Source organism: Thalia democratica, chromosome 5 (assembly GCF_965202585.1).
Source record: "Thalia democratica chromosome 5, ktThaDemo2.hap1.1, whole genome shotgun sequence".
NCBI lineage: Eukaryota > Metazoa > Chordata > Thaliacea > Salpida > Salpidae > Thalia > Thalia democratica.
The window spans coordinates 71,971,573-71,999,396 of record NC_139169.1 but is presented as its reverse complement, the minus strand read 5'-3'; the positions used below and the strand labels follow the sequence as shown (position 1 = coordinate 71,999,396).

At 26.2% G+C, this 27,824-nt stretch overlaps 3 protein-coding genes across 4 annotated transcripts; 2 read left to right on the top strand and 1 right to left on the bottom strand.

Annotated features, from left to right (window-relative positions):
• Positions 1-10,432: 10,432 nt before the first annotated feature.
• LOC145835478 (uncharacterized) lies at positions 10,433-11,642 on the top strand. 2 transcript variants are annotated; one of them, XM_082943091.1, is made up of 3 exons: positions 10,433-10,575; positions 10,797-11,038; positions 11,548-11,642. In XM_082943091.1, exons 1-2 carry the CDS (start codon positions 10,491-10,493, stop codon positions 11,036-11,038), a joined length of 327 nt encoding a protein of 108 aa, XP_082799217.1. In that variant the 5' UTR covers positions 10,433-10,490; the 3' UTR covers positions 11,548-11,642. The 2 variants fall into 2 exon arrangements, with proteins under 2 accessions (XP_082799217.1, XP_082799216.1); XM_082943090.1 differs by having other exon boundaries at positions 10,797-11,047.
• An 8,309-nt stretch (positions 11,643-19,951) lies between these two features.
• LOC145835628 (uncharacterized) lies at positions 19,952-21,331 on the bottom strand. The gene is made up of 3 exons (XM_082943303.1): positions 21,177-21,331; positions 20,424-20,674; positions 19,952-20,040 (listed from the first exon to the last, which is right to left on the bottom strand). The coding sequence occupies exons 1-2, from the start codon at positions 21,259-21,261 to the stop codon at positions 20,433-20,435; spliced, it is 327 nt and encodes a 108-aa protein (XP_082799429.1). The 5' UTR covers positions 21,262-21,331; the 3' UTR covers positions 19,952-20,040; positions 20,424-20,432.
• A 3,800-nt stretch (positions 21,332-25,131) lies between these two features.
• Positions 25,132-26,222, top strand: LOC145835762 (uncharacterized). Its single transcript, XM_082943476.1, has 3 exons — positions 25,132-25,267; positions 25,485-25,735; positions 26,136-26,222. The coding sequence occupies exons 1-2, from the start codon at positions 25,183-25,185 to the stop codon at positions 25,724-25,726; spliced, it is 327 nt and encodes a 108-aa protein (XP_082799602.1). The 5' UTR covers positions 25,132-25,182; the 3' UTR covers positions 25,727-25,735; positions 26,136-26,222.
• Positions 26,223-27,824: the final 1,602 nt, after the last annotated feature.

Sequence of the window (27,824 nt, the reverse complement as noted above, 5' to 3'; positions counted from 1 at the left end):
TAGGTTTCCTTCTTTTTTTTTCTGAGTATAAAAAATTATTTAGTTTAGTACTTGCATTATATTTAAATAAAGAAAACTAATGATAAATTAATCTAGTCGATAGTTTTTACATGTAAAAAAGCAATTAGTCGCAGCAATTAGAATTAAACCACTTCTGAGAACGCCACTAAAATGTAATAATAGTTTGAAAAAGACCAGAACAACGTAAATTCTACATTTTTTTGCTTAAACTAAATTTAAACATTGGTAAACTTTATTTTTTAATTTGAATTCAAAAATTGTGTAGTGAAATATTGTCTTGAGGCTAAACTTGAGGTTTTTCGAAATTACGTATAGACCAATAATATTTAAGAGCTGAAAATCGCATTTGAATAATCGGTAATAGTTGTGGTAAACAGCTACATAATCGGTAACAAACAATTTTTTACACCATAACACCGTACTACTTTAATTTTTTAGTGCGTATAATAAAGTTCTTTATAATTAACAGTTAATATAAGTTTAAACTATGAATTAATAGAACTAATATAAGATCAACGCTAAAAATTTTACTACCATTAATTTTATATGGTATTAATTATCTCAAAATATTAACTTTAATCTAATACAAATAACTAGCATGTGTTGTATAGATAAAACATAGTAAACTCATTTTAAGTTTTATTAACAGTAAATGAATTTATTTAAATTTAAAAATAAATAACAAAAAGTATTTAAATTAAATTTAAAGTTTAGTTAAAAAACCACAGCTTAAAAGTAAAGTTTTAAATGTGTTTTTAATAATAAATAAGTACTTATTGAACCTAAACATTAAACACAACTTTAATTCAAAATATGTCTTTTCTTATTGTAAAAACCATATAAAAATGTAAAACATTTTGTTTCATATAAATTAGCGTACTGCTAAATCTCAAAACAATATAGTTATAAAACTTGAGTTCACGAAAGTTCTAAACTATTTATATTTAAAACTAAGACATATTCCATGTTGAGTTTAACAAAACTTTTTCAACTTTTCTTTGTTTTAACAACTATTTGAAGCAAATTACAATTAGCAGTATTATTGACTAGCTTTACAAAGTCACTAAGTCCTTATACTTCTAACTTTTAATATTTTTGTCAGACTTTTTAATAATAATTTTAAAAACAGTACTATAAACGTTAACTTTAATATTTGACAGCTTAATTTGTAAAGTCTTATGTAAGTAATGAGAAGGAGTTTAACTTAAAACAAACAAATAACAATAAGAAAAGTAGTGACTCGCGTGTATTTAAATAAACAAACACAAAAGGTTATATTGTAATTATGAAAACAGTTTTGTTTGCGTGTTATTACTTGCAAATTTTGCTAATTAGTTCATTCAACTAGTTTATTTGCCAAACTGTTGAAACATCATTTAAACTATGTTGAATAAAAGGTAAATGTAAGTTATTTTTTCTTTGAAAAATTTGTGTTGATTAAAATAATTATGCTTTTAAAGTATCTTCATATGTTTTTTTTACTTTTATTTGTTTGAATGAATCAAAATTTTACAAATTTTAAACCGCAAGTACAGATCTATGATAAGATTAATATATTAATATAAATAAAAGTCACATAGAAAATGCTTAAATGAACTGACTATTCGTTTAGTAAGTAAACATCGAGTTTTCCCTAAAGTTATTCGTTTTTTAATTAGAAACTTTAAGGAAGAAAATCAACACCTATTTTTTAATTTTAAATTTAAAATATCTTTTTAATAAATATACGTATTTTCCATCTTAATTGTTAACAATCCAAATATTAATTCAAGCTTTTGATGTCGACGGTGAATAAGTTCTGAACATGCAAAACACTCCAATTGACACTAGTACAACCACTCCTATGGAGGGTCCAATTATGTACCAAATGCTTATGAATGATCCTGTTGAACACGTTTGCCTTTATTTCTATTTAAGCTAAAGTTATAGTTAAACTTTCTTTTAAAATGTTTTTTTTCAATCTACAGATTATTTTTGCTCGTGTTTAACAGGTTTGTTAAACAATCTATTAACAGCTTTTTTACGTTATAAACTTATGATTTTCTATGGTAATCTTTTTGGAATTAGTGTTGTTTATATTAGCGTTAGTTAAGTTATAACGCTATTAAAACCAAAATAAAATAAATTAAATATGTTATTTACTTACCACTAGTTTGTGAATGTTTAGCAGAATAAACTCTAAAAATAGCAAAACTTTTAACAACTTTAAAAACATATAAAACTAACTATGTTTTGTTTTAATTTGAATAAATTTTAAATTGATAGTAGCAAAAGTACGGGTATAAACTAATATTTTTATAGTGCTTCAAAACAAGTAAATAGAGTTAGCACCAGTTAAAATCCAAAAATTAGTTTTCACTGTTTTAAAAAGTTTTAAATCTCAACAGCACTAACTTGTAGAACCAAAGCTGTTTTCTAATGGTAAAGTGGTGTTTGTAGAAACTGTTACACTTGAAGCGTCTATCAATTTTGTCGTGTAGTTTAGCGAGCTTGTTGTTTTAAACAAGTCTGATTTAGATGTTGTACTCACAGTTGTTGTGTCTGTTTCGTTGGAGGATGTACTTTCAGAAGTATTTGACGAAGACGTAGTTAAAGTACTAGTGGTGTTATAATTCAAAGTCGACGTTAGAACTGGGCTGTTAGTAGTTGATGTTAGGCTATCATCTGTCACAGAGACTTCAGTAGTAGTAGTAGTAACAGAAACTTCACATTTAATGAAAGAACTGGATGTTTCATCGCATGTACAATCATACAGGTCATCACAAGCCTCGTATACTAGGCCTAAACATTGTTTGTTAAGTTTATTTTTAATAAAAATCGAGTATATCACCGTTTATTTTTTACCAAAAATACTTCAGAATATAAAAAAAGTAAAATATTTACAAATCTTGCTTAATTGTATAACTTATTGCTTACAACAAATTTTAAATTTTATTAAAGATTTTTTTAAATAATTTTAGTAAACTCATAGATACTTATAATTTAAAAATCTCAACAAAAGTGTTAAAGTTTTACTACTTAAACGACAAAAGTTCAAAATACTTTGAAACAATAACAAATCCAGTTAAGCTACTAAAATGAAATTAGAAAATATTAACTTGTAGTGTTTTCAATCCAGCCGTAGTAATCAGCAACTTTCGTGTAAACAGTCGGATTTTCCGCACTACCGCAAGATTTCGAAGTATCCAGGTAGCTGACAACTCCGTACAAGTAAGATGTGTTCATGTCCTCATTGTAGCACACCAGAGGACCACCATTGTCACCTTCACACGCTGATGTGGTGCTCACGTTCGATCTGTCGTAAGTTTGGTGTTCACTTGGATGAAATAAAAGGTATGAACAGTACAACAAATATTTTGGACAGCAAAATTTAATCAAATGGATAAAAAAAGTTAAAAGCTTACGAATGTTTTAAAAAGAAGTTTTAAAAAGGAATTAAGAGTCTTTAGAAAAAATAAATTTAAATGAAAGTTTCAGCCTGTCTTTCACTAAAGGTTTTTTTTTAATCGTAAATAATTTTTATTACGACTGTAACTTTAGAACGAAACAGTTAACTGTGACGATATTAATATAATTTTGTCTAAAATTCCAAAGAGACTAACATTTTTAGTTTAAAATAAAGTAAGTAAGTTATTTAAATTAAAAACTGGTTATAAATATTTAACCAATGCTGCCGAACCATACGTAAGTGTCTCCTTTTATAAGATTGGAAAAGTTTTAAGCTATAAGAACAAAATTGAGGTTTTTTACTTACCTAATGTTTCTTATATAATGTTTGAAAAATTGATACTTCACTTTAACTCGTTTTAAAATAAACAAAGAAGTATTAAATAAAAATTTTATGAAAGTACTAAGTTGCAATATAAACACAATGTGCAGTTTGCAGTTAAACTAGAGTCGCCGATATAATTACATGTTTATTATTGTTTTTAGAAACAAAAAATAATTATACGTTTGTTAATACAAGCTCCTTAATGTTATTCAACCTCTGAACCAAAACATAATTTCATGCTAAATTATTTCAAAAGTGATATACGATGAATACTTTGTAGTTATTATGTATCAATTTATTAAAAAAATTCATAACTGTTGTTGTTAGGTAGTAAAAAAATACTTGAGTTTTACTTGCGTAAAATCGTCTTCTTATTTTTTTTACACAAAAACAAAAACTTTATTTTCAAGTTAATTTGTTTTTAATACTTAAGTTGCGGTAAAACCACTTTTCCTAGCTTGTATTTATGTTGTGGTTGTAAATAACAAAACTACTTATTGACTGTTTCCGGCAAAATTAATAGAAACAATTATTTCTACACAGTTAGGAAATTTTAATTTGTTTTTTTATAGAGAAAACCTAAAATTTACATTTCTAAGTCATTTTGTGTTTTAAACAGTAAATAAATAAAACTATTTATAAAAGTATTATTTGAGTATAAATAATAAACTTATTTGTAGTTTTAAAATGTTATATACTTTAATAGTTTTCAGCAGTTTAGTGTTATTTATTAATATTCTTGTGTTTTTATAACTTTTTTTTACATAATGCAATATTGTTTTGATTTTTATAAAGAAATAAACTGTTTTAATTAAATCTAAAACACAATACTTTTAATCTCTTTCAATTTATTTTAAAACCGACTTGAGAGGTTTTGTTTTTGATTTAAACAAAGTAGATATATTTAAGTTATGATATCCAAAACTCGGCTTCTTTATACTTTAGAAAATACCATATATTTAGTGTTAGCTGTTACCAGTAATAAAATGTATTCTTACCCGGAACAAAATTTAGAATTGGTGAGAGTTACATCAGAACTCAACCAAGAACCACATACGTCATTGCTTATGATATCAACCTCACCATACTTTAAGTATATTGATACACTTCCTAAAATTCAAGTTTATGTTAAAATAGTTAGGTAAAACAAAAATTTTGATGTGATATTTAACTTTTTTTTTAATTTTAAAGCTTCTTAGCTATTTCTTCTACTGTATTTGTACATAACAACAGTGTATGGCCAATTTGTTTATTACATAACTAAAAGAATAATATATTGTACAAACAAAGGTTATTTTTGAGTACTTCAAATTTTGAATTTTAAGGCTATTGTTTTGTTTTATTTAACAACTAGTTTCAAAATTATATAAAATCAACTATAATTACTACAGTTTAAAACTATATAGTTTTTTTATCTACAAGTTAAAACTGTAAAACAACTCTTGAAAACATCTTAAAACAAAAAAATATATAATTAAAGTTTTACCTCCAGTTTCACCCCAGCCCGTGACGTAACAATTAAAGTTTTCAGGAATGTCTTCTACATTCTTTGGAATTCTAATTTTTTTTACATAATCATCGAATGTTAATTGTGTTTCAAGTTGTAGTAAAGCAATGTCATTGTTTCTTGTCAATGAGTCATAACCTATGAGTAAATAATTTTATGGTTTTTAAAACTTTTATTTATACAAAGAAGATTTAAAAAACATTTTAAAAAGTTTTTTTAATACTTATTTTTTCTCTTTGTATATTTTCCAATAAATTTTTTTGTTAATTGTAAAAGTTAATTAAAACTACAAAACTTGATTTACTAAAAATACTTGTTCATAATTTTAGTTTTCTCATAACTTTTTTTTTAACTTTAAACTTAAATAAAACACAAAAAAAAAGCTTAATCTTTGATATATTTGTATACCAAGGTGTGTTTAGTTCGAAATATGTTTGAGCATATAAACTTAACACATTCTATAAATACTTCTCGCATTTAAGCTATTCTCCTTTGAAAATATTTAAAAATTACTTGTGTATTTTGTTTGTTTTAGAAGCCTTTCAACTATTACACTTAAAACTTTATTACAGTTTTGTTTTAGCTTGAAACTTTTAAATTGAATAATGTACTTTTAGTGAACATACACATGAAAATAGTTTTTAAGTTTAAAAATTATTCTTTAAACTTAGTTAAGTATTTTAAAAAAGCAAAACTTTAAAAACTTGGTTAAATTAGCAATCATACGAAATTATATTTCTTCTAGTAAAGTGGCTTTCGAAGTTTTATCTTAACAAAATGCTTTAAGGAAGTAAGTAATAGGCAAATCAAAAATCGATTTTAATCTAAAGCCATTATAAATTAAATCATTCTAATACTAAATGATTAATTTTGATGTTTATTTTTTTTTTAACTTGAACTAAATAACTTTATTCAATTAAAATATTTATAGTAGTTAACGATACAGCAGTTATGGAACTATATTTTTGTAAACATAAAAAAAATAACTTATGTTATTTAAGTTTACCATATTAAAGATAATGATCATTAAAAACAATAACTACCATTGTAGACAATTTGTAAAATTTTACGTTGCTGCTGATTAAGTGAAGAGGTTCTATCAGTGCTACCGGCATAAATAGTCATAACGCTCATTTGTTTTCTAAAATAATATTTGATATTAAAAATTTTAAGACATGCTTTGTATTTACTATTCAGCAAAAAACATGTATTAACACATAAAAAAGACATTATATAAAATGAAACTATATAGTTTTAGTCAAAAAGTACTTGTTCAAAAGATTGCTTGTATATAAGATTGCAGTACAAAACCCTACAATTATCAAACTAACTAAAAAATATCTATTAATATCAAGGTTATAATCAGCACCAAAGTGATTAAAAAAATCAAAAATTATATAACTAAAAACAATCTTTCTAGTAAATATTTTATTAGAACTTTAATGAACCTTATATATAAACAATTTTTAAATTGAAAAGCTTATCAAAAATAAAATTTCATATCTTTTTTACAGTGTATTTCCAGTTTTTTATTAGTTAACAATAAACTGTGTACATCGGCATATAACACTTTTTAAAAACTTTTTTTACTAATTTTGGTAATATTTTCACAGGTTCCACAACTTAATGGAAAATCTACGTTTGAAAATTTTCTCTACCACTACTGTTATAAAGACTTAGTATTCAGCTTCTATACAAAAACTCTAATCATATAAAGTTTCGAACAATTCTCAAGCTAACTTTAAAGTCACCAGATATAATACTTGTGTGTTTATCCAGTTGTCTAAAACAAACTTTTACCGAAGAACTCGCACGTTTAAAGTTTTGATCATCAATTTGTATTTATTTTTAGTCATTTACCCCTGTACGCAGTGTGCCGCAGTGACTACCCATTCTGACGTCACTATCGAACATCCGCAGCTGTTCAGGGAACCCCCGAAAGCGAAAAGCCAGCAACTGTAGGGAAATTCCCCATCTCGAGCAAGATTACCTCCGAATATTTTGGTCTGAAGTTCTGTGATTTTCATTTTTGGGTTCAAAGTTAATGTTTTTTGTATATAGAAGTTTGTTTACTTGCTGATTATATCTATACATTAATAGTTTAAAAAAGTACGCAACGTTTTTTTTTTGCTTTTCATGTTTAAAATGTTAATTTTAAAAGAAGATTATTTTCGAAATAAAATTTCTAAAAAATTAAGTACTATAGAAGGTTGTTCTGGTTCGTATGTATATATATTTATTCAACTGTATTTAGCTAAACTTACGTATGTTTGAGCATTTTTTTATAATTGGAATTCAAACTGAATATTAAAAACTTTTAGTCTAATGTGTATAATAAGGATTACAAACAAAAGTTACCAGTTAAATTAAAAAATCCAAGTTCCAATTTTATATTTACTGTTATTTATACTTTCTAAGCTTTTACATACAGAATAAAGCATAAGACAAAACCTACCTTTATAAGTCATCGATTATTTTAAATAGTAACAATTTTGTTTGAAAGTTTAATTCATAAAAAATCTCACAGTTCACATTATCTTACAAGAAAATTTAAAACTTTAATATAAACAAACCTGAATTTTCTTTGAGTACATAAGCTTCAGATTCAATCAAAATTGACAGAAGAAAGAATGTTAATGTAGGATAATTATGTTTCATTATAGTTTACTTCAAATCTATAAAAAATAAAGAAAAGAACGATTTTAAAATAGATAAATAAAAGTAAAGCTAACATGTGTTGAGTTAAAATTTAAAACTTAAAAGCATTGTAACTTTTTATAATAGTATTTATCTGAGTCTACAGTTCTACACAACAAAAGTATTAAATTTAAGAAGTAATGAAAAATTTATATATCTTCTTTGTTTAAACTGCATGCAACTAAGGTCAAAGAGATTCTACTGTAAAAAAATATTTAAGCAGTTTATTTGACTATGTTTTTCTAAACATTTTCGTTTAGATTTATACAATTAAATGTTAAACAAGTAATTTGTGATAAAAATCACAATTTAAATTCTTAAAAGCTATGATCAATTTTTAAATTAACAAAAATAGCTTTTTTAAAATAATGCTGTTGAAGTTTTAAACGCTGTTTACTTTCTTTAAAAGTCTCAATATATTTTATACATACGTGTTTAGTCGAGTTAGAAAAATAATAAATAGCTTAAATGTTTTGTGTTGGGACCTTCAAACTTACTATGTATAATTATGTAAACAAGTAACAAAGGGTTTGTGTAACCTAACCCTGATTATGCAAATATTAATCAAAGCATGCTTTATTGCGTTATAGACTTTTTTCCTATTATAAACAACTGTTTTTGAATATTTTATATTGTACAACAGACTGTTTTTAAACAACATATAAAACTTAATCGACTTGTGATGTGAAAAAAATGTATCTGATAATTTTACTTAGAAAAGTTATTTTCTTAAAAAATGTCTAGCGAGACATGAACTTTCTACTTTAAAAAACAGTTTCAGATATTTTCCTCTCTAAAGTCCGAAAAAGCGTAGTAAAATATCGTCAACAATCTCACACATAAAACCTAATCTAAAAATGTCTGTAACCGTTGTTGTCTACAAATGATAAATAATTTCTCTATAAATTTTTCATCCATCCTAAAGATTTTTGTTGTAAAACAATACAAATGTTTATTTATATTTCAATTGTTTAACTATGTAGTCTACTGTGTATTGTCTAAATTTACTCTAGTTTATAACTTACGCAACATTTAGATTTATTTGTAGTTCTAGTAGTAAATCTATCTTCAGCAAGTATGTAAAATAAGAAAAGCTTAAAATCTCTTTTAATAGCTTTTTAGATATTTTGAAAAAAAATTAACAACAACCAGCGACTTCAACAGCAATTTTTTTATGGGTATTTATTTCAAAGTGTTTGTTTTGAGCTGCACTCATCGTTGTTTTAGTTTATAAAAAATAATACGATATTATAAAATATATAATTATGTTTTTATGAGGTATGTAAATGTGAATCTCAGAAGAAATTTAATTCGATGTTTTTCAATAGCACTTTGTAATGATTAGTATTTTTGTACTTTTTTACTTTACTTGTATTCTATTGTACTTACCGTAACAGTTATTTATAAAGTAAAATTAAGTGTTTAGTTTTTACTCAAACTTGGTAAATTATTTTATAGATTCGTTTCATAATAAAACCTAAGTTATCAAAACATATTATTGATTATTAAAAATATAATCGATTGTATTTTTGATTATGCTGTAAGCATTTAGAAGTACCAACAAAAATACACCGATTAATCAAATTTTTGAAAATATACGTATTGATAGATAAAAAATTGCACCTAATAAAATAGAAGCGGCTTAATTACTTTACTATATTTTTATAAACATTGGTTTAATTCTAAATATCTATAGACCTATATCCGTGGTAAATTATTACTTTGATCTGTAACAACTTCTAACGGTGATAATTAATTTTATTATTTAACAAAGTTTAAGAGATTTGCGATAATTTGTTAAAAACTCGATAAAGTTGATAAAGAAAATAAAACTTGAAGTATATATTCAAGTTTTATTGTTTTTTTTTTCAAGGTTAACTTCATACTTAAGAGTTTATTTATCAAATTTACTTAATAGGTTAATAAAAAGCATAATAAAATTCACATCCATGTATTTGACAAACTGTAAAGTTTTATTTTTACATAATATATAAAAAATTCATTTAACAATATGTAAAACTCACATAGCAATGCAAAATAAAATGTTTGCAGTACTATAGGTTTTAGAAGTGGGCTTGCTGTTATTATATTAATGACAAGATTAATTATAGTGGTTGAGAAAAATCAACAGTTGCGTTTTACAATGAAACAAACGAAAAACATGCATGATCTCATAGATGACAACAAATTTGCCAAATGTCGAAACTTGATTGGTTGAAAACAGTTAAACCTTTATTTTAAAACATTAATATTTGTTTGCAAATAATTTTAAAATAACAGTAATTAATTAAAACAACACAAAGTGCTTCAAACAGTATAGTTGAAGCTTCAAAGAGCAGTTTGTGAGTTACATGTAATTAATTTCAAAGTCAAAAATAAACTTAAGGGTACTTGAAAACATCCACAAGATTTGTTTATTTAAGCTACATCTAAATGTATATAAGCTCGATTATTGGATGAAGAATTATCATATTTCAAACAGAAATAAGCAAAATGAAATTGTTTGTTGTTTTGTGCTTCCTTGGAGCAGCTCTTGCCATCCCAAACCCATTCACTCCACCAATGGAAAAAGAAACTGGTAAGTTTAACTTTTTTTATTATAAATAATAGAAGTCTTATCTCACAATAAGATGTAAATAGTAATGAAAATATTTTGTTCTAAGTAAATTAACAACTTCTTACTAGTATTTAAAGTATAATTAATTTAAGCAATTTAAGAAATTTACCGATGCTAAAAATAACTATGGATTAATTTAAATTTTACATAGTTTTATGTTACCAAAAACATAATTATCACAGGTTTGGTTATCCCAGACGAATACTACGGTAAAGGATACAGCAAGGGATACAGCCCATCATACTACAACAAAGGATACAGCAAGGGATACAGCCCATCATACTACGGTAAAGGTTACAGCAGAGGATACGTTCCATACTGCAGACCAACCTACCACCCAAGAAGAATCATCCGTCGCAGAACTTGTTGTTACAGAAGAAGATACAACAAGGGATGTTACACCCCAGTTATCTACCACTGCTAGGTTGTACAGGTTTGTAATAAAAACATAGCGTTTAATTTTTAAGTTAAACACAAAACTTAGTTACTTAAATGTTCCTCGTATGACGCTGAAAAGTATTTATTACAATTGTTAATCATGTGAAAAATCTTAATTAATGAAAAAAACTGCCTATCAGTGTATTTAGTTGTATAATATTAAGCTCCAAAGGTGTATTTAATGTCCATTTATTGGTTCTAATGTTCTTTCTAATATTTATCTAAAAAGCTACACTGTTTGGGTATGCTTTTGTTTTTTTTTTTAGTATATTTAAAACAAAAAACTATATTTTTAAGTCAATATCTTTACCATATAGAAGTACAGCATTTGTTATGAGGACTGATTTACTTTGATTTACATATTAATTTTAAATTGTAAAATTGTGTTAACTTTATTATTTCGAGTTAAACTTTATTTATAAATTGTATGAGGGTTAAAATCATTTTCGTAAGTCTATCATTAAATTTTTTTAAAATACTTAAATATTTTTACAGATGGACAGCACTTTTTAACAAACTGATGAACATATTTTTCGTTGTAAAGCTTTTGTTTTGTGCTACTAATAAAGTATAAACTAACACGAAAATAATTGTATTTTAACGTGAAAACCTATTATAAGTTTTAAAATATTGCTGTAACTAATTAAATTTAAAAAAAATATATTTTGTTAATTTTTTTTTTCTTTATATATTGAGTATATACAAGTGAACATCTAGTAAAGCAAAAATAAAGCTTTATACAAAAAAGGACTGATAAACGACGTAAAAATTTTATATACAAAAAGTAATTAAAAATTAATTGCTGATAATTAAATGCAACTTAGACAAAAAAAAACTAACCCTAGACATAAAAACTTGAACCATAAACTAAAATACAGATAAAAGAGTATAAAAATAAAATAAAAATAACTTTATAAACAAATTATACAAATAAATCTAAAACTTATATTTAAACATTAAAACAGAATGAAATAAACTATTAACGATAAACAAAATACTTTGTACCAGAGGGTAATAAAGTTTTAATTTTTAAACAAAAATTAAAATATTTATTACCAAAAGTCCAAAAACACTAACCATAAAAAAAATATTAATAAGTATGCATATTCAGAACACTAGAAAACAATCTTATTTTAGGAGCAAAAGTGTTAATTACAAATTAAATCAATAATTGAAATAGAAAAACAAAACAATGTGTTTACGAAATTTAATAATAAGTGTTTTAACAAAAAAAAATCTTTAAGCTTTATTCGAATTTGAGCAAACTCTTTGCATGAAACTGTTTTATTTAGAAGTTTATTCCAAAAGTTAGTTGAAAATAAATGATGATGAACATTATTATTGAAATGGTTCTGCATCCAAATTTTCTGTTTTCACTTCTCAATAAAAACTTTTTTAAGCAAGTATAAAATTGTTTTACAAACTAGTTATAGTTTCACCGTTAATTAGTTAAAAACAAGTAATAAGTTCAAGCTTAAGTCTATTGTACTTTAAAGATCTAGTACTAAGTTTTTTTTTTTTATAGTCTATCAAGGTAAAACGTATAAGAAATATTGCAGCAGTAAAAAGAGTTTGGTTTTATTAACACCAGATGGCTAATTTTTTTTTCATGTATGCAGACCAGATTAACCTGTTTGTTTTTTTAGTTTAAACGAAAATTAACCATTAAATTAACAATTAAAATTTTTAAGAGTGGTTATATCTACAGATTTAGAACTTTTTAATTCTTAAAAAAAGTATAGTCGATGCAAATCTAAAAACTTGATTAATATGGTAGTTTCTTTTAAATTTTTAGCAATAAAAGTTCAAAGATCTTTAAATATTAAGTTTGAAGGTAGTTCTTAAATTCAGTAGAGTTTAAAGTATTTTTATGAATATTACAAACATAAAACTATTAGGATTCAAGTTTAATTTTCTATAGTTTAGCAAATGGCAGATCCTAATAAATGACAATTATAAAATATTTTTGCACACGGTAGACATTTTCTCAAAAGAGATTTATATTGCTTTAAGCATCAACTTCAAAACTATGTAATAAGAAAACTATATATCCAAACAAAATAGAATCGTTATTTTTTTCTTTAGTATATTTAAAGCTGTATTTTAATACATTTAAAATAAAGAAATCCAAAAATTTTATTTAGATAAGATATTAGAACTTTTCCTACCTATTTTATAATATATTAACTATAAAAGATAATGTAAATTCATTGCCTTTTTAAGCTAGTATACTAGTTAAATAAGTGTGCCATTCAAAGCAGAAAGTTAATCAAAGAAATAAAAAATAATCAATTAACTAACATTGTATACTTTAAATTTTATTCAAGAGTATCAACCAAAGGTTTCACAATTTTAAATCAAATTTAGTAAGTTTTCGCAATAGTTCAGAAGCAAATACATTTATAAGCTGAAATTAACTTTTTAGTAGTCTTTATGAAATGTGGTTTATGAAAATCTTCCTTCGTGGAAGTAGTTGCAGCTTTTCACGTGAGACTTCGAGGCCGGAGACGTGAATGGCAGTACAATACAAAATAGTTGGCTTGGGATTGCGAGACCGCAGAGGTTAACTTTAGAACGATATAAAACAGCTTACGTGAGACTTCGAGGCCGAAGACGTAAGCTGTGGTACGATATGAAACAATTTTGATAGGATTTCTACGTTCATAAATATTGTATTTTCCACCTTTATCGATATTGAAGTTCGTATAAGATTATTGTGTAGAAAACTTAAGCGTCGCGCACCCATTTGTATTGTTTGTTTGTGACGGCAATAAATTGTTCATAGTTTTTGTTGTTTATTTTATAACTAAATTAAGTTGCTATACCTATTTATACCGGTTGAAGATAGAGATAGAATTATATAAATTTTAATTACATATAAATAAATATGGTATGCAATAATTGGCGTCCTCTAACAGCTCGTAAAACTAAACTTTCAAAGACAAGGCAAATATAAGTAACGGTTTAATTAAAACCGATCAGAAATTAACTTACTTTACTAAGTTACTTTTTAAGAGTACATTTATTTTTTAGACTTACGACTCGGAAAAATTTCTTCAATGCTTTTCTACGTGTAAAACTGAACTTAATTATAGTTTGCAATCATCGCTTATTTGATTTTAGTAAGGATGGTAGTGTAAATCACCGGTTTTTGTGACAGTGAGTGTAAAATTAAAGGTAAAAGCGTGTGGTAAAAGTCTATTGAGTTTTATTAAAACGATAGTGTTTATTCTTTGAGTGGTTTAATTGCTAGCAAAAAAAATAGAGAATTGCTTAATTTTCTCATATATGTACAGTTTATTGTCATCTATACTTTTATTTGTGCTAAATGTGTACAAAATTTTAACACAAAGCTTTTATTATTAAAAAGTCGCTAATCGCATATAAGTCGCCAAACGAGCGCATGTAAGCCGCAATGAAAGCACTTTTAACTCTCACTGCACTTGTTTTTGTCGTAAAAAATACAATCGCTTTTTATCAGCCGCACAGACATAAAGGCATTTAATTTGCAGCAAAGAAAATCACTCTTGATTAAAATGCTCCAGTACTAGAAATAAAACAGTTAAAAAAAGTGCTTATGTATGCGTACTTATTCCACCCTGAAGGTAAAAACTCGACTTAGCAACAAAACAATATATGTATTTGAAGAAAAGCGATTGTTGTTAAAACACCTCATTAAATAATCTATGACAGCTCTATATATCTTGAACAGAAGTAAAAGCACTTATAAAATGAAGTCGACCAAGTCATTTATTAATAATCTGCAAATCAACCAAAATCAAACATTAACATCTACAGTAAGACAAAACGAAGTCTAAACTTTGTAAATAACTTTAAAAACTGTATATCTTTATATGTGTATATTTGTATAAATACTGTTTAAACATAAAAAACTATAAAAAAAACTGTTTGTTGTATATAGTTGAAATTTGCATATGATACAAAGTTCTCTCAACTATAGAAATATCCTTGTAAAAATATTTATTCTTCAATTTGCTTAAGACATTTTATATGACTTAAGTATATTTATTGAATTTACAAATTAAGTTGTTAGTTTTTAATTTTTACTGCATGAGTTAAGTATTTTAAGAGTAAATATTTCAGAATAAAAACTAATTTAACAATATCAAGTTCATAAGCCTATTGTATCAACACTTAAATAACAAGTTGTTTACAATAAGATAAAAAATATTGTTGTGGTTTGTTTAAACAAAGTAACTGTTATTTTTTGCGTCAATGCCTTAGCGTTTTTTAGTCCTTGATAATTGTTTCGATGATTCTCGTTTTTGGTTTCTTTAGTGATTGCTTGTAAATATTGCAGACAAAAATAAGTTTTTGAAGTTTAAAACTATTTTGGTGTTTTTATTATTTAATTGTCAATGGCAACAAAACTCTATTACAACGTGTAAATTTTTATATCTTTTTTATTTTGCAAACTTAAAAAAAAAAAAGTTTTTTAAATAAGAGTCGATGTTGGACATTTATGTGAAATCATACTTTTTTCACCACAATCGTCCATGTGTCGATGCATGCATTAATATAAATTTAAAAATTTTTTAATTTAAAATTATTTTTAAAAGACAAGTTTCAAATAAATAATAACAACAGTTCTCCAATTTATATTTTAAATTCAACTCGATATTTTTTGATTGACAAAGGCAAAATGAATATAATTTTGTATTCATTAAATGCCGTGTGCAAAGCCAGGTGAGTATGTAAGCTGGCTATTAAAACTGTGTCGAGACACCTGCAGATTCCAACATGCATATTCAATCATGCCGAAACACTTGCAGCTTTCAACATGCTGAGACACTTGCAATTTTCAACATGTCAAGCCATCTGCAACTGTCAACATGTAAAGCCACCTGCAAAAGAGAGAGTAAAAATATATATAAACGATGAAGCACATCGACAAACAGGTTATAATACCTCAGCTAACCTACGGAGCGGACCTAGGCCGCTTCAACGGGGCGACTCTTCCTTCGTGGAAGTAGTTGCAGCTTTTCACGTGAGACTTCGAGGCCGGAGACGAGAATGGCAGTACAATACAAAATAGTTGGCTTGGGATTGCAAGACCGCAGAGGTTAACTATAGAACGATATAAAACAGCTTACGTGAGACTTCGAGGCCGAAGACGTAAGCTGTGGTACGATATGAAACAATTTTGATAGGATTTCTACGTTCATAAATATTGTATTTTCCACCTTTATCGACATTGAAGTTCGTATAAGATTATTGTGTAGAAAACTTAAGCGTCGCGCAACCATTTGTATTGTTTGTTTGTGAAGGCAATAAATTGTTCATAGTTTTTGTTGTTTATTTTATAACTAAATTAAGTTGCTATACCTATTTATACCGGTTAAAGATAGAGATAGAATTATACAAGTTTTAATTACATATAAATAAATATGGTATGCAATAGTTGTACTAAACTTTCAAAAACTTAAGTTCTAAGTTTTATGCATTACCTATTTTTTACGAATAGCAAGTTTTACGTTTAAATTAAGAGCTAATATTTTTAATTTGCTTAGAAAATAGAAGATATGGTGTTATTAAAGCATTACACTTTTCAAATAATGGTTTACTAAAAATATTTTGTAAAAAGTTTAAAACTTTGCACAAAACATTTTCATCAAAAATTTTTGCACTAGATTTTGTTTTTAAAGAAATCTTGTACAGTTTAAAAAAATATATATAGTCAGAGTTTTATCAGAAAAATTTTGCATTAGGTTTTAAAATTTAGTATTAGTTAGTAAAAATTATTCTCATAATTAAAATATTCAGGGTTAGCTTATTACGTATTTTAATAAACTTAGGGTTATATTAATTTATTGTGTTACGCCGTTTCCCTGCAGAGAAGTTCATCAGACGCTAAATGAAGCTGAAAAACAAAAGTATACAGAGCGATGAATAGGAAAATAAAAGTAAACATAAAAGTAAAATTAAAATTAAATTAAAAATATGAGTTATCATTAAGACTTTGTTTACAAAAGTAAATTAATTGAAAATTAAATACCGATAAGTTTAATTTTAATAATCTATTAACTATACATTTATATATTAAGCTTTATAAAAATGTAAATATTAAGATTTATGGGGGTTTCATGAAAACAGAAATAGTCTTTTAACGAAAAGGTTGTCACTCAAAAACAAAAATGTATACACAATACAAACATAAATATAATGGAACAATTAAACTAAATTGAATAGAATAAAATAAACTAAGTTAATGAGATCAAAAATAAACTAAGAATATTTCCTGGGGTAATGAGGGCATTGCGTGACCAGTTCTTTTTCTCTTATTAAGGATTTTTCTCTGGTTAGCGTTTGCTATATACAGTCTTTCTAGGTTACATATTTCGCACATAAAGTTTGGTTTGAATCTGCTGTTGGACTGTCTGAGTATTTTTATTCGATTGTGTATTTTTCGTCTTTTTCATACAATTTCCATATGTACTTATCGAGTTGTGTACAGTTGGTGGGCTTATTCTTGTTGGGTTTCGGAAGTGATGCTCTATATTCGTATAATCTACACTTGAAAGGTCTTCGTATCTTCTGGTAGATCTAATATATGACATCTTTTTCATTTTTCTCAGATGAGACAATTGCTTCGTAGATTACGTTTTCGGATTTATTTATGACCTGACATTGCTTTCTGTTTTTGCAGTTGCACAGTTTCGGCTCAGCTGGTGGTTTTTCGAGCAGTTTTCCATTGTGTCCACTTATTATTGCTTTTATTTTTGTGGAAGAGCTATATGATATCTTGGTGTAACTTCTATTAAAGATTTTGCGTAGTTCTGTTGATTTCGGGAAGTGTTTGTCCAGCAGTTTTAAAAAGAGGCTTTCGAATTTTGTTTTCACTGATTCGCAAAAAGGTGGGTTGTAAAATATAAACTTTCTTTGTGTGTTTTTTGCTTTGTTTTTATCAATTGTCGGATTATATTCGAGCTTATGATGGAATTTACTTTTGTTTAAAGCATTTTGGTAAATTTTTTTTCGTTATCAAATGATACTTTGCTTTTTGTTAGTTTTGAAATTCTATTTTCAATCATTTTTGGGATATTTTTTTTAATTGTTCTAGGATGCCAGTATTTATTTTGGCCATCATCAAAAAAGTTGAGATGTTTATGCCATCGATAATAAACAATGAACTTCACCGCAAAATCAACAACAGCATCCGAGACAACCCTACAACCAATTTCGTCCTTATTAGGACTCATCAGGTAGGAATAGTCGCGAGAAACCGCTTTTGTGATCTTAACCAAGCGGGCTTAAGTACAAAGTACTGAAGCGACCGTTTGTGGGTAATATCGAAAAAATGACACAGCTAAATCATTCACAGCCCAACGTCTCAGACGTTGTCAGCTTATTGTGAGATTATAGTCTGCGCTCGTTTGATCAGTTTTAGCCAGTATTTGACAATGTCTGTTGTTGTTGATCTTACTGTGAAGTTCATTGTTTATTATTGGTTAGAACCTTTGTCAATATAAATAGTCTTTGAGTTGCTAAGTAATCTGACTTTGATTTGTATATTTTTCAAAATATCCGTCTAAGTTTATCACTTTTATGTCTAGTTTTTAAGATCTTGTAATATTTTTTAAATTGTGTAAATTAAGAACACTTGTTATTATTTACATGTTATTGATCTTGATTAATCTATTTTTTCATTATTTAGCTTATACTTTTTATTTTTCCATAAACTAAGTCTAGTATTACTAGCGTAGTTTTAGTTATATTATTACAAAATTTTACAAACAGACTATTAGTATTAAGTAAACACTATAATTCGTTTCATAAGCGGTTACACATACAATAGTATAGAGATTTCTTTCTCAAATTGGATTTTAACACCTTTGTTATGCTTTTTTACTTTTATAGTATATATGAAATTCTTAAAAATGTTGTTCTTTCATATCACTAATATAAGTTTAAACAATATTTAATGTCATTATTTAAAATTTAAACGTAATGAATAAAAGGTGTTTTCAGTGCTATTTTAATTAGTTTAAATAAGTTAATTTTATCTTTTTTTGAAATCAGTTTTATTAAATAGTAACAGATGTGAGTGTATTATTTTTTTGGTAGTTTTATGATTTTAATTAATATTTATATACTTTATAGCCAGAACTGATTGACAATATTGAATAATTCAAAATAGACTGTGATGTTTACCCGAGAATTTCCGCTGCGATCGATATAAACACACCAACACATCAATACTACAAAATTGCCTGGGTATCAGAACAATAGAGGATATTTGCATAATTACTTGGAAAATTTATCGAAATAAAGTAATAAAATTCACAGTTAATGCTTTTTGTTTTTATTAGTAAAACTAACGAGTAATAAGTAGATCAGTTTCTCAAGAAGTTTAGATACAAATAGTTAGTTGGAGTTTAAGATAGAAACCTAAAGGGTGAAAGCTTTTCGTTACTAACAGTTACTGGTTTTAGAAAATATTTTAAACAACAATTAATGGGTAACTGAAACTAGTGGGTATTCTGATTTCATAGAGAAATCTATCACAAAGTCTACAAACATTAAATAAAATAAAATTCTTCAACTAAAATGTACCAATTTAATGATAAATATTGACATATACTTTCCTTAAAACCAAGTATCAATTTAAGATACATTTTTTGTATAATATATATATTACTTAACATATTAAAAAATCTTAATTTCTTAAAACCTAATAAATTTTAGGCAAACATAGTAAAGAGTTTTTTTTTAATTAAGTTAATTCCCATTTAAATATTTTTCAGTTCTTTTTAAATTTGTTTAACAAACTTTGCAAAGATACAAAGTTTTTAAAAAAGTAAGTTATTTTTAGCTTATCAACTTGATATTTCCACATTCAAAATTTTAAATCAAATTTTTATTATAAAACGTAAAGAACTCTAGTTAATTTATAATTTATTATAAGCACTAAACAAAAACTTTACAAAAAATATAAAATTTATCTGGTTGTTGTAGCGTGCTATCCACCTGTAAAAAAATAAATCTTTTTAATTGTTATTACAAAATATATATTAATTGATTATACCTACGAGTTAATTATTAAATAAATTTTGTTTTAAATTCTATAAGGTTAAAAAAAGCTATGTAAATTAGTGTAATTTAGTCATAATAACTAAATTCGAGACTATTTCGATTTTCTTTTTTTTAGTTAAATATAAAATTATATCCTCAATGTTGTATGTTTTATGAAACTAGAAGTACAAAAATAGTTATATAGTTGGTCGAGACTTAAAACACACTTTAATTTTTAATTTGAAAAAAATTTTCTGGTATATTATGGATTTTTTCAACAATTTTTTTTTTGCTCTATAAACATATTTTTAACAAAATTTTAAAAATTATTCTCATACCTGTACAACTTAGCAGTGGTAGATGACTGGGGTGTAACATCCCTTGTTGTATCTTCTTCTGTAACAACAAGTTCTGCGACGGATGATTCTTCTTGGGTGGTAGGTTGGTCTACAGTATGGAACGTATCCTCTGCTGTAACCTTTACCGTAGTATGATGGGCTGTATCCCTTGCTGTATCCTTTGTTGGAGTATGATGGGCTGTATCCCTTGCTGTATCCTTTACCGTAGTATTCATCTGGGATAACCAATCCTGTAAAAATGTAATTGTAAACAACCCAAAAAATTAACTTTACTTAGGTTCATTTAATATTGATTTAAACATGAATCGTTAATACTAATAAAACTTTATAAGATTATGATTGTAGTACAAAAGTAACTGTTATACTTTAAAAACAAATAGAGATTGAAATTAGTAACTTGTGTTTTTAATTTTAATTTTCTTATCTTAATAAAAGCAAAACAGGACAAAAATTTAAAAATTGTACTAAAATAAGAAAAATATTTATAGTTTCGTATAAGTGTTTTTTTATTTAACAATAGTTTATGATAAAAAATTAATTGTTAGTTCATAAATCTAACAGTTTTTAACTATAAATATTAAAAAACCTCTTGATGCAGTTTTTGATAATCGAAAACTTTAATAGTTATTGTATGATATAAGAATTTAAATTATTTATGTTTCAATCAATTATTATGTTTTTTTTTTGTTTTTAAACTTTTGTTTCTTGAATAAATTAATTGATAAAACTTACCAGTTACTTTTTCCATTGGTGGAGTGAATGGGTTTGGGATGGCAAGAGCTGCTCCAAGGAAGCACAAAACAACAAACAACTTCATTTTGCTTATTTCTATTTGAAATATGATGATTCTTCATCAAATACTTGAGCTTATATACATGTGGATGTAGCTTAAATAAACAAATCTTGTTGATGTTTTTAAGTACCATTTAGTTTATTTTTGACATTGAAATTAATCGTAATTAGATATACAAGTTAGACTTTGAAGTTTTATGTATATTTAAATTAATGATTTATTGTTTTATTGTGAAGTAAGTGTTGTTTTACTAAACACGTGCATGTGAAGTATAACCTGCTTTAGAAGCCAATAGCATCAGTCAATTTGGCGAAACACTTTAGTATTGACTACACGAACAGTTTTCATTTTATCTTTTTTCTAAATACACTTGAAACTATAATTGGAACACTTTTATAATTTGTTAAAACACTTATATTTTTGTTGCTTTTTGAAATATTGTAAAACTGTGCAACTTAGCATAGTAGTTTATTATTTAAAACCCAATTGTTTAGATTTTTATGTGTAAACTAGTGATGTACCGGACTCACAATTTTGGGTTCGGCCGGACCCGGATCCGGACTTTTTTTTCAAATTAAGATCCGGCCGGATCCGGATTTGGATTTTTTTTTCAAATCGAGATCCGATCCGGAACTGGATTCGGATTTTTTTTTCATATCAAGATCCGGCCGGATCCGGATATCAAACAAAAATTGCAATATCCGGCCAAATCCGAACCCGGATAATGAGTCCGGTACATTAGTAGTTAAACAAAACTTTCATTCAACTAATGCGCCGTCAGTGAAAGATATGACGAATTGGTCTTTGAATTAGTCCATATGTCTGTCGTAAAAGAAAAACTCAAAGACTTTTCCAAGGTTTGGAAATATCAGACGACAAATTTTGGTAAGCCCATTGAAGCATTACCTCGTTGAAACATTTTCGGTTGGGATCAAATATCTTGGCTCTAAATGTGCCAAGAGTTCAATGAATTCTTTATCATTCACTATTGAAAACAGCTGGTTTTCAATAGCAATCATATTGTTGATTTTCTCATTAACCATAATTGTTTTTAGATCATCTTTGCCCCAAGGCTTGAAGTTTTTAAAATCATTCATGGTTGATTGCTTCATAGCAGCTAGTTTTATTTTCTTTGGAGCTGAAGGCGAACCAGTGCTGCTTCCTGCCTTTTCTGCTAAGGTTTTTTCCGCTGCTGTGTAAATCACATTGTGCTTAGCAGATAAATGTCTATGTAAAGGAGTAGTACTATAACTTTTAGGATTATTACCCCTTTTTATTTTGTTGGTGCAAATTGTGCAAACAGCAATAGCATCATCTTCTGAGCTTACGGTAAAATAACTCCACACAAATGACATAACTAATAATAATCTTAGACAAAAATGAACACTGTAACTAATGTATTAAATGTATGCATTAACTTTAATTTCTATATTTTTAAATTTTGTCTTTTGTACAAATCATTCTAATAAGATTTAAAATCTGGTAAAAAAATCTTAATCTAATTTAACTAATCACACTATACTTTAAACAGATATCAATCTTTTCCACGAAATATTAAAAGTTTGTTTTTGAAAAAATACTTTTCTGTATGCTCTTTTTAACTAACTAGATCCGAATCGCCAGGATCTCTGTTATGATCCGGCTGGAACCGGATCCGAACCTTTTTTTAAAATTAAGATCCGGCCGGAACCGGATTCGGATCTGTTTTTCATATCAAGATCCGGCCGGATCCGGACCCGGATACTGATTCCGGTACATCACTAGTGTAAACTAAACAATAGTATTTTTTTTAAACTAAATTAAATATATAAAATATTTTCCCTCCTTTGCTGTTGTTTTACACGAACAGCTTGTTTTTGAAACGAATCTGATTTTTAAAATGCACTTGAAATTTTAATTAGAAGAATTGTACAAGTATTTAAACCACTTGTTTTTTTTTCTGCCTAGAACTTTATAAAACTGTGCAGTTTAAATTAGTTATTTTTTATTTATAAACTAAACAACTATACTTTATTTTTTAACAAACATGATCAAAAATAAATCTTTCATTTGTGACAGTTATATACCTAAATGAGACAACTCTATACTTAACTCTAGTTTTTTTAAATATCTACTTTAGTATTATGCAAACGAACGCTAATAAGTTCCTTATTATTTTACAATATGTTTAGATGTGTTACTATCTATACATTTTGATTTTGATTATTATTTTAATAGTTATTAAATTCGTGTTTTATACAATTCAACACAAAAAATTAAATGACAAAATACAAACTTTTTTTTATTTGTCACAAAATATTGATTAGTATGACTTTAAACAGCTGATTTAAAAACACATACTGTGCAAATTAAACAGTTTTATTTATTACCTGGTTTCTGTGGGTTTTACCGATTTCGTTGAATTGACGAATAAATTAAATAAAAGAAACATACGTTTATTCAATACGTTTAATTTATTTAGACAAAACAGAGTTTTTCATGCATAATCTTTGTAAAAACTGACTATGGTGGGACTTAATATCGATCAAATTTTATGATAGAAACATCAAATGGGTAATTAGACTTTTTATGATGACATATACGATTTATTAATCAGAAGTTTTTTATTTAAATAGCATTAATCAGGAAATATTGCTAAACTAAAGCTTAAGTACATTGAAAAACATTTAACTTTAAGCTTTTTATAAGAAATATAACAAAAAAATATATTTTATATTTTTGTAAATACTAAAAAAAATTAAAAGTTACAAATACTAAATACTTTTTTTAAATTATGTAAAATATATACTGCTAGTGAATGACTTAAAGTAACTACAAAACAAAAAAAATATTGAACATAGTAAAAATCAAACAAAACTATCTATGTTCCAACCTACATTTGCCTCTAACTAAAAAAAGGACAATGAGCATGTGTTGTACTTTAAATTAATTATACGTAATAGTGGCGTCGCGTTGAGCGGAGCATTAGAACATATGCTCCACCTAAAGATCAAAAATAAAATTATAACACTACAATGCAACTAAATTGTCTTTTTTATAATAAAATTAGTTTACAAACGGTTTAACGTAGCTGTAGAATTTTTACCTTTTGAAACTAGTTCCAAAATTTTAAAATCAAAGGTATTTGAAAACATTCGTACTTTCTTCGTATTTGAAACTTCCGCTTTTTAAAATGCCACAAGTTGCCAGATTAGTTCAATCTTCCTGCTGGTTTACTTGATAGCATAAGTTCACAAAAACAGAACAGTTATTTTAAAATAACAACTTTTAGAAAACTGAGTAAAGAAATAGTCTAATGTACCTGTAAAAAAAATACATAATAGACAAAACAAAAATATGCGTTTTTTCGACAATACTTTATATATACATACATGTATAAACATATTTAAAGAATATGAAATTTAATCAACAGTTAAATTTCTGTATATAATTCTAAATTTTATATCTTTCAACAAAACATAACTAATCGTTGTGTTAAATAATACAAATGTATACTGCTTTTTTAGACAGTAAAACTAAAATAAAAGTGTTTTAAAAAGTTGTAAAAATGTATCCAATTTAGAATTCACTTGACATTAGTTAAAATGATTGAAAGTTAGTTAAAAATACAAACTTTTTAAGTAGTCGAGACTAAAGTATTTTGCCAAATGGAGTAATTCTATTGGTTGATGCAAGTATAACACTGCTTCCAACTTTTGTGCACGTGTTTCTGGTCATTGGTAAAACAACAATTGTTTTATATTACAACAACAAATCAGTTACTCTATATACAACAAACTTCAAAGCCGAAGTTAAGTACCTCGTTATAATTAATCTTTATGTCAAAAATAAACCTGAGGGTACTTGAAAACAGACAGAAAACTTGTTTATACAAGCCATTTCCAAATATATATAAACTCGAGTATTGGATGAAGAATTATCATATTTCAAATAGAAATAGGCAAAATGAAATTGTTTGTAGTTTTGTGCTTCATTGGAGCAGCTCTTGCCATCCCAAACCCATTCACTCCACCAATGGAAAAAGAAACTGGTAAGTTTAAATTTTTGTTATGAGTAACAAAAGTTTTCGTACACCATAAGACGTTAATGTTAATTAAAGAAATTATTTTTCTATATGTTTAAAACTTTATACAAGCATTTAAAGTATTACTTTCAACACAATTTATAAAATTTACGGAAACTTAAAGTACTTATGGATTGTTTTTTATCTAAATAGCTATATATGACTTAAAACATACTTATTACAGGTTTGGTTATCCCAGACGAATACTACGGTAAAGGATACAGCAAGGGATACAGCCCATCATACTACAACAAAGGATACAGCAAGGGATACAGTCCATCATACTACGGTAAAGGTTACAGCAGAGGATACGTTCCATACTGCAGACCAACCTACCACCCAAGAAGAATTATCCGTCGCAGAACTTGTTGTTACAGAAGAAGATACAACAAGGGATGTTACAACCCAGTCATCTACCACTGCTAAGTTGTACAGGTATGAAAATATTTTGTTTAGTATTTTTACGACATACTCTTATTAACTAAAATAAAAGCCATTCTACAAACCAGTACTAATAAGTTCTGATGATTTTGGTTCTAAAAATTTATTTACAGTCGAATTTTCTTTAAGTTTAGAACTATTTTAACTGCTTCATTAAGATAAACTTCTTTATTTCATGTTGAATTTATATATATATTTTTTTCAAATAAGCATACATAACTAAAACGTGGTTAAAAATTGCAATGAAAGTTATTTTACAGTGACTATTATAATGTTTTTAATATTCTTCAAAAACTAACTTAAAACATAAAACATTTGAAATAAAAACTATAGAAGCACTATGTAGTTAAAATAATATTAACTTGATATTGAATAAAAAAAAATATTCTTACAGATGGGTAGCACGTCACAACAACCAGATGAAAGATGATTTTTGTTGCATTTTTGTTCAATGCTACTAATAAAACATAAACTAAACAAATGTATATTCTCTCTAGAAAATTCAGTCTATATAATTCTTTAATTTTAATCTTATAAAATTCTCTCTATAAAAATATCTTAATCTAGTTCAGGTGTCGGCAAACGTCAGCCAAAATCTAAGGAAGTAAATTTTAGCTAAAACTAAGAAAAATTTACAAACATTTTTAGATAAAGCTTACCATCGGCTAAAATAAATGAAATTAAACTTAAATCCTAGTAAACGTCAAGTTCTAAATATTTTAAAGAAAGTACACCTCTCATTAGTTTTGAAACTAAAATAAACAACATAAGATTATTTTAAACTAAAACTTTTAAATATCTTCAAACTTTTATTGGTGAACATTTTAAATTGAACCACCAAATTAAAAACGATTACTAAGTTGCATCATTTTTATATCTTTAACTTTTAAATTGTTTTAAACCTACACCTCTTAAAAACTTGTATCTCGTATACATTCGTCCTAAGTTGGAATACAACACACCAGTGGCATAGCGTGGTATTTTGGTCAGGAGGTGCGCAAATTTTTTTCTCAAAAATCCTCTAAATTAAAACTTTTGTAATTAGCTATAAAAAATTTTTTTATAAGTAATATAATTGAAATAAATTTATTAAGTAAAATAAGTTCGTTAACTGTTTTAAAAAATATTTGTATATTACAAAATTAAACAATTAAATAAAAGTATAATTTTCATTAGAATTACTTATACTTGCAAAAATGTAAACTTACTAAAGAAAATAGTTTTTATTACTTATAGTAAACTTAATATCTTTAAAAATTAATTTATTCAATAAATCGAAAGTATCTGTTTTATGTACGAAAAAGATATCAATCTCTTTAATTTACAGTACAACAGTGATAACAACACCTCATTGCACATAATTTTAATAAAGTTACACAGAAGTTAAAATAGACCAACTTTATAACTGTTATTACAGATTATTACAACTTTGTAAAATAGTTAAAAGTATACTTTTTAAATTTAATTCATTTCATTGTATTTGTTTAAAATAAAAATCACAAACAAAGTTTATTTCTCAAAGGCCGACACGCTTATCTTTTATGTTTACAAAAATAAAGTTCAATAAAACTAGCAGTAGTCTTAACAATGAAGCATTAAAAAAATTGTAAAGTTGTTTAATTTTTCTTTAAGCGTGACGTATTTTGTAAACTTTTTGTAGAAAAATAATCTGCCATAAGGTTAAACTACAGCGGTGCGCTATATTAATTGCGTGCTTTTTGAGTCTAAATTCTTATGAAGTTAATAAACTTATAAAACTTTTCCTTATGGAGTTTTTCATCAACATCGGCGCGTAATTGCAGTTACGCACCGAATCAGTATATTGAGTAATAACATGTACTTTCCTAACTTGTCACTAATTGATATTCAAATTTCGTTCAACTTTTTGAATACTAGATAAACATAGTTGAAAAAAGGCAAATTAAGCAGAAAAAATAAACTATAAAGATAAAGATATTGCATTCTTTTTTTTACATTTTTATTTTTTTGGGTGGCACGCATGCGCCAGTGTCCCTCCCCACGCCCCTGCAACACACCAATCTAAGCTTTGTCTAAAGTCTTTAAACTTAGAACTAACATGAGC